The sequence below is a fragment of the Mastomys coucha genome, unplaced genomic scaffold (genome assembly GCF_008632895.1).
Source record: "Mastomys coucha isolate ucsf_1 unplaced genomic scaffold, UCSF_Mcou_1 pScaffold18, whole genome shotgun sequence".
Classification (NCBI taxonomy): Eukaryota; Metazoa; Chordata; class Mammalia; order Rodentia; family Muridae; genus Mastomys; species Mastomys coucha.
Genome location: NW_022196900.1, coordinates 10,624,309 through 10,632,423, shown reverse-complemented (window position 1 = coordinate 10,632,423; position 8,115 = coordinate 10,624,309). Strand labels below are relative to the sequence as shown.

The window sequence follows — 8,115 nt, the reverse complement described above, 5'->3', positions numbered from 1 at the left end:
AAAAAAAAAGAAAGAAAGAAAGAAAGAAAGAAAGAAAGAAAGAAAGAAAGAAAAGCAAACGAGCATGGGCTACAGCACTCAAGGCCTCTCCTGTCTTGCAGACTTTGCAAATGGGCATCAAGCACTTCTCTGGACTCTTCGTGCTGCTGTGCATAGGATTTGGTCTCTCCATCTTGACAACCATTGGTGAGCACATAGTGTACAGGCTGCTGCTACCACGAATCAAAAACAAATCCAAGCTGCAGTATTGGCTGCACACCAGTCAGGTGAGTTCTGTAGGACTCTGTGCGGGTGTTCCCATCCTTAGGAATTTCTGAGGGAGTTAGTCAACCAGAAAATGGTAAGAGATGGAGAGAGGAGTGGCCAAGCACGCAGGGGTGAAACTCGCTCTATTCCACATCTCCCCACAAACTGAGGACTCACAGCATCCCTTCCTTTCCTGGAACACTACTGCTGCCCATAGAAGACACAATATAACTATTTTGAACCCAGTTTCACTTAACAAAAAAATCATCTGAAGAGATGATGTGAAAAATTCCATTCCCCACAGATTTTTTGATGTCAAAGTGAATGCCAGTAAGAGGCCCATGTTCCCATTTGCTTTTAGGTGGTTCCCATTTCCCTGGCCTTGGTTTCTCTGCCAAGAGTTCTAAGGCCTGCTTGCATGAGACCATGTCTTGGAGAAGGCAAGGTTTTTCTCTTGTAAGATAGACATCAACATCTAATTTCCAGAGATAATTTAAAACTGTTGACACAGATCATTTGGATGCATTTCTTTTTTATTCTTATTCATTTATTTATTTACATCCCAAATGCTGCCCCCTCCCAGTCCTGCCTTGCAGAGTTCCTCCCTCCTCCTTTTGACTCTGAGAGGATAACCCCTCCCAAGTACCCCCCCCCCCATCCCACGCATCAAATCTCTACAGGGCTAGGCACATCCTCTCCCTAAGGCCAGACAAGGCAGCCCTCTGCTACATATGTGCTGAGAGCCTTACATCAGCCCATGTGTGCTCTTTGGTTGGTGGCTCCGTCTCTGGGAGCTCTCAGGGGTCCAGGTTAGTTGACACTGTTGGTCTTTATGGTGTTGCCATCCTGTTCAGTTCCTCCAGTCCTTCTCTGAACTCTTCCATAGCGGTCCCCAACTTCCGTCCAATGTTTGTCTGTGGCTATCTGCATCTGTCTCAGTCAGCTGCTGGGTAGCAATTCTCAGAGAGCTGCTTTGTTAGGCTCCTGTCTGTACGTACAACATAACATAATTAATAGTGTGACATACTGATGTCTGTCCATGGATGGGTCTCAAAATGGGCTGGCCACTGACTGGTTGGTCATTCCTTCAGTCTCTGCTCTATCTTTGTCCCTGAATTTCTTTTAGACGGGACTGATTTGGGGTCAAAACTTTTATAGGTGGGCTGGTGTCCCCATTCCTCCACTGGGGGTCCTGTCTGGCTACTGGGGGGGTGGTCTCTTCGGGTTCCATATTCCCACTGTTGGGCATTTCAGCTAAGGCCATCCACATTGACTCCTCATCCTGGGTCTCTGAGACTTCCTAGAGATTCCTCCCACCCCTCCCCATGGCCCTGCAGCTGCATATTTCCATTCATTCTCCTGGTCCTCTGGGCCTCTCTCCTGTCTCTCCCCATGCCTGATCCTGTCCCCTATTCCCTTCCCTCCTCCCCTCTCCCACCAAGGTCCCTCCCTCCCTCCCTCTGCCTCCCATGACTATTTTGTTCCCCTTTCTAAATGGGATTGAAGAATCCTCACTTGGGCCTCCCTTCTTGTTTAACTTCTTCGGGTCTGTGGGGCGTATCATTGGTATTCTGAACTTTTTGGCTAATATCCACTTATCAATGAGTACATACCATGCATGTGCTTTTGAGTCTGGGTTACTTCACTCAGGATGATACTTTCTAGTTTCATCCATTTGCCTGCAAAATCATCTCTCTCTTTGTGGAAACCAAATGTGGACATCCATGGTACAGTCAGAGGGTGTGTCAGAAAGGGAGGACTTCAGCAAATTGTATGGTTTCATCTGACCATGTAAGATGGATGAGCCACCCCATCTCCCTACCTCCCCAGTGTGGGGTTCCTTCTGCTTCCTGATGCTCCATGTCTTGCATCACCTCTTGAAGGTGAAGCTAGATATGTTTCTGCTTTTGACATTCACCCATTCTCTTACTCATTTTCTTGCTCTGTATTTTTTTTGTTTGTTTTGCTTTTGCTGTTTTCTAAACAGATAATCAATTTTTGCACAGCTTTCTCAAGTGAAATCTGCAGACAAGTGATAGTTTCCGTTCTAAGCTAATATACTCAAATTCTCATAAAAGCAGCTTTCCTTTCTTGTTTTGGTTGTGTTAGCCTGAACTCTGACAACCGTACAAGGCTTTGTGCCACACAGGAGGTGTTTGTTGTCCATCTCACCACCCAAAGCATTTGTTCTTCCAGAAATAATTAGCTATAATTTAGAATCCTTGTTACTTTTTTACCAGTTGAATGTTGACCTAATTTCAAGCATGCCTGAAATTTTTGTTAAAGAAGTCAAAGTTTGTAACCACTAGATAATCTGTGAAGTCCCAAGCAGCATTTTGTCCCCTGAAACACAGTTCAAATGATCTTTACAAATCTGTTCTTCCTACCAGAGGTTTCACAGAGCATTAAACACATCATTTGTAGAAGAAAAGCAGCCACGTTCCAAGACAAAACGTGTGGAAAAGAGGTAAGAAGTCAAACCTGGCTTTGCCCTTGCTAAAAATAGAAGTTTTGACTTGTGACAAACTACCCCATTCAAAAAGGAACTTACTACTAAATTTAAGTATTCTGACCAAATTTGAGCCATCTGTTGATAATACAAATACATGGATTTTCAATGACAATGAAATAAAACAGAAAATATACTCATCCATGCAGCTATACATACGTGGGCGTTGGAATGCAACATAGGCAAAAGGGCAAGTATGGGCTGCAGAGCCTGGTGTCTGAGGCCCGTACTGTCCCCAACATTTAACAGTATGTGCTGTTTAGCATCTGTGCCTCAGACTCCTCATCTTTGAAATAGGTAAAAATAGTATCCACTCCTCAAAGTTGTTTTAAGTCATAAATGAGAGTCAGCTAAAAGCCCTCAAAGTAAGGCAAATACCTAATAAATACTAGCAAGTATCATGTACTCAATGTACAGAACCCATCACTGGTGGGCACAGCTGGCAATCTTTTTCACTGGAATTGCCTTCTAGGTATATTTCAATTCCCCCACCTGTCTGGCAGTCCCAAGAATACGTGAAACTTGCTAGAGAGATGCCCTTTAAGTCCAGCTCTTACAGCTCCCTAGAAAAGGTCTTCACTAATAGGTAGAATTAAATGCTTCAAAGGTCCACACCTTCATCACAGCTAACCTGTGGATGGCTCTATCCTCATCCAAGGTGACTGAAGATGTCGGAAGCACTTTGGGTTTGCTGTTTGTTAGCCTCTGCTGCAGCTTCCCTGGGCTGCTCTCCTGCATCTCTCACAGGCCCAGAGACCTCAGATAGGGCATTGGCTCCGAGAATTGGTGGCACATCTTCAACTCAAAGCTGGGATTGCTGGGTAGTTTTAAAATCTGACACTAACACCTCTCATTTGTAACAGAAGGAAAATGGTATCCAACAGGATTCTTGTCTAGCTTGTATCTCCAAAGTGGCTGCTCTAGTCCCTTCTTTCTAGATTACATCTAGCTTGTCAGACTCATTTATAATCTCTTAAAGCTCCTTTCCAGTCACAGAATGACTTGTCACCTGGCTGTCAGTATGGTATCCCCTTGTCACAGTGCAAGTCTGCTGGTGGCAAACTCCGGACTAGTCAGGTCACAGCCATTCTGTTACCCTAGAGAAATTTTTCTATAATTCTTTAACCAGGGGAACATAAGAAGACATAGCTGTAAAATACTGTCTTAAAATTACAGAACATTTTTTTTTAGGAATAGAAACAAGAAGCCAGTGACCCTGTCCTTTTAATGGGGCTCTTATATACCTACCTCACCTATGCTGAAAGCCAAATGTGTCTCGTCACTCAGCGTACCCGCTTTTCTTGCAGATCCCCTTCCTTACTCCAACAAGGAGCTGAGACAGAATGTCTTCATCACTGTGACCCAACTAATCCTCAACCTGTCATTAACAGACTTGTGATAGCACATAGGACACCACAGACCGAGTCAGGCTGTTGGGGTGCTCTGTAACTGGACCTTAGAAAACAATGGAAATGAGTCTCATAAACTAGCTATGCTCTGGAAAGACAGGACTGTAGCACTGGGGCTGTAAATGACGAAAGATATTATGAATGGCCATTTCCTATGGCAATCTCCCTACAGCTCAGAGCCTGCAACCTTCCAAACTCAGTGTTTGAAGTCACTTCAATCTTACATAACAGTTCTTACAAAACAGTGAACACTGTTTTGCTCATTTTGTTATGAAATACTCGTTTCTTCTAATTAGACACCTTATCTGTTTAAGCATCAACCACCTTGTATTCATTGGTAGCTCAGAGCCATACATTGATTACCAGAGCAGTGATGCCAGCAACTAGAGAATATTACAAAGAAGCCCAGCTTTTGCTTATTATTCTGTTAGATTTCCACATACATGCTGCAGGGGTTGGATGACCATATTGCCTGCCTCTAAGTATCAGATCACTATGGTACCTGTAGTCTAAAAAATTGGGCAGACAATTCTCTGTGTTGTCTGACTGTCAATTATCCTATAGCACTAGAGTCAGGTTGGCTGCCTTTCTCTCTTCTCTGACTGGGAAGAATAAAATGCAAATGTCTATGCCATTATGACACATCCTCCTCCTCTGTTCTCCACATTTACCGAATGAGTTTGGAGGGATAAATGAATGAAAGATTAACGTGAGGTTGGTGGTTTGGAGAAATTCCCCCATGGGACCGAGACAACCTTAATGCACATCTAACACACATTTAATGCACATGAATGAATATTTTAAGAAATTTTTACATGTAATCCCTGATTTACTCAATGTGAAAAGAGGCTAGAAGAGAACCTCTAATCACATCACCTCTGATTCTAAGGTGTGGGAAGCAGCTGTAGGTAGAATCACTGTAGAATTTTCCCCCACCCAGACCACGACACAATTAAAGCGAGTTCTGGTGCTCTCTATATCTATGAAATTTCAATAAGGGGAACAGTGTGGAAGGACCCGAAGGTTTGGAGTGTGTTTATGTTAATGTCCTGGGCAGGTTTCAGCCAGCTTCTGCTGTGTGAGAAGTCGCCCAAATACTCAATAACAAAAATGAATTGCTTACTGATCTATGCGTCAGCTGGGCTCATGCATATATATATATAGCCAAGCTGGGGAAAGGGGAAAACAGCTAAGAGCAGTCTGATCAATTGTCCTCTGCTGGGCCAACCAGGCAACCAGGAACCCTGTAGACTTTCTCCAGGTCTGCCACCCATCAAGAGGTCAGTGAGGGCTTGTACTGTACCTGCAGAGATTTGAGAATGACAATGTGCTGGGTCCTTAAAATTTAGGCTCAGAACTTCTCAATCTTCCTAATGCCCAAAACAAACAATGAGACCAAAGCCAAAGGTGGTGGCTCATGGATGTAAATCCCAGTACTTGGGAGACAAAACCAAAAGAATTGCCATTAGTTGGAGACTAATCTGGACTATATAATGAGTCCCAGGCCAACCTGGGTGAGACTTTGTCTCAAGCAATGTTATGAAGCTAGACCTCATAGACCAAAGAAAGAGGCCATGGATTGAAAAGGAATAAAGATTTAGAAGATCTTGGCAATCCACTTCTGAGCAAAGCAACACAGGATTATTCTAAATCTTTGTGTTTTGTTATTCATTTCCTCTCCCCTTGTCTTTCCCACTCCAGGCCTCCACTTCCACTCTCGGGCAATTAGGAGTCCAGAAATAAAGATGATTCAGTTTTATGGGAACAAAACACAGGGACTTAATAGGGATTTCCTACTGTGCTGCACCATGTGGTAAAATACAAAAGTGGTCATAATCTTCCTCCTTTTCCTTCTCCTCCTCCTCCAGGGTGGAAGGAATCAGCAGTCACACTGCTTAGATTAAGCTATTCTCACAGTGAGAAACTTCTCATTGCATCCAACTGTCAAGGTGTATTTAGAAATGTGCCCAGCTCCCTCCCATAGTCACTAACATTGTACAGCCATGTCTCCATGATAGCGGCAAGTGCTATATGCAAGCCTGAAGGAATTGCACATCTATTTCTAGTCATTATCACCTCAGCAGGAATGAAGGATGCTCTTGGTTGCAAGCATCAAACTTGACTGGTCATTCTCAAGCTACTTAAAGTCACCTCTGTAATGAGAAACACTTTGCTAAAAACCTTTGTTAATATGTCTTTATTCTCCCCCTGAAACTCAGTATGGCCCAGAAGGGCTAAAAGTCAGCCATAAAGTATTACCAACCTACAACCAACCAACCAGTGCTTAAGCACTACCTCTGAACAAAGATCTTTCAGTCTTACTAGCATCTCTCTATAGTCATAGGATGTCTCCAGGCAGCACTGCTTTCTGAACATTGCCTATAGGTAAGGTATATAAATGTACCTAGGTGAGAAAGAGATGGCTCAGCAGGTGTGCCTACTCTGTAAGCATGAGAACCAAGATGACTCCTGAGTACCCAAGTTAAAGCCCAACTGACTGTATCTGCCTCTAACTCCAGCACTGGGGAATGGGGTAAGGCAAATCTGAGAGCTTTTTGGTTAGTCAAAAGGTGACTTTGTGGCCCCTGTCTAAAGCTTAAAACAAGAGGTAAAAGAGGAAAACACAAGATGCCATGCTGTGCCTATTTTTGTCCTATCCTTCCTCTCTCTCTCTCTCTCTCTCTCTCTCTCTCTCTCTCTCTCTCTCTCTCTCTCTCTCTCTCTCTTTCTCTCTCTCTCTCTTTTTCTCTCTCTCTCTTTCTCTCTCTCTCTCCCTCCCTCCCTCTCTCTGTCTGTCTCTCCCCCTACACACACACCACATAGAGATATTTTAAATTATTCAGAAGACAATGTAACATTTCCCATTTCATCAGAAGATAACCAATCCTAGTTTCAAAGCAACCTAAGACTTGGTAAGACCTTCAATTCAGTTCATGGCTACTATTGTGCCCATGACATTCTAAGCAGGCAATCCATTTGCGACTTGGTGATTTCAATTCTACAAAAGTAACTAGTTCTCTGCTGTTCACATAGCAGATGGAGAAGATGGACCTGCAAGACAGAAGGGGACTCTGAACTGTCTCTGTTTCCTAGGTCCAACATGGGCCCCCAGCAGCTCACGGTATGGAATACTTCCAATCCGGGTCATGACAACCAACGGAAATACATCTTTAATGACGACGAAGGACAAAACCAGCTGGGTACCCAGGCCCACCAGGACATCCCTCTCCCTCCAAGGAAAAGGGAGCTCCCTGCCTCACTGACCACCAATGGGAAAGCAGACTCTCTCAATGTGGCTCGGAACTCGGTGATGCAGGAACTCTCTGAGCTGGAGAAGCAGATCCAAGTGATCCGCCAGGAGCTGCAGTTGGCTGTAAGCAGGAAGACAGAGCTAGAGGAGTATCAGAGGACAAGCCGCACTTGTGAATCCTAGGCTGCGTCTCTGCTCCCCTGGCTCGGGCCCTGGTACTCTGAGGCCCCTGAGGCACTTTGTAAAGCTCTTTTATATCCATTGACAAAGGTGTGGGGTCTGGCAATGAAGTGTGCTGTTCTCAGCCTGAGGTGCAGGCAGCACCAGCTCTTCCCACATACACCCCCCAGGTCTCCAGGGTAGGAATCTTTCCAATAGTAGGAACCTAGACTTAGTCAGGAGTAAAGTCTGTCTAAGGGGATCGGTAAGCTGCCAGACAACTCTGGTCCGGTCAACATTTTCACCTGGTGCCACAAAAGTATTTCTGGTTTTTAGCCCCTTCTCTGCACCTCAACAAGAGATAAAAAAAAAAAAAAAAAAAAAAAAAAAAAAAAAAAAAATTGTTGCTTATACCTGTGTCTTACTGGGTTGGTTTTTAATATTATTGCAAAATGGAATTATCCAGTGTTGCAGATTTGAAACAACTTCCCAATCTACATTTGATCTAGCATTCTGAACGAGCAGGGTAGGAGCCAGACAAA

At 44.0% G+C, this 8,115-nt stretch overlaps 1 protein-coding gene across 3 annotated transcripts in view; it reads left to right on the top strand.

The window, feature by feature from the left end:
• The window catches only part of Grin3a (glutamate ionotropic receptor NMDA type subunit 3A), a 188,434-nt gene extending 180,325 nt beyond the window's left edge, over positions 1-8,109 (top strand). The window contains exons 7-9 of one of the 3 annotated variants that reach the window (XM_031377390.1): positions 102-266; positions 2,637-2,713; positions 7,201-8,109. In XM_031377390.1, the coding sequence (XP_031233250.1) occupies positions 102-266; positions 2,637-2,713; positions 7,201-7,597 (639 nt within the window). In that variant the 3' untranslated portion in view covers positions 7,598-8,109. Of the gene's footprint in view, positions 1-101; positions 267-2,636; positions 2,714-7,197 lie in introns of all 3 variants that reach the window. The other 2 variants (XM_031377389.1, XM_031377391.1) reach the window with 2 other exon arrangements.
• The last annotated feature ends 6 nt before the right edge of the window (positions 8,110-8,115 follow it).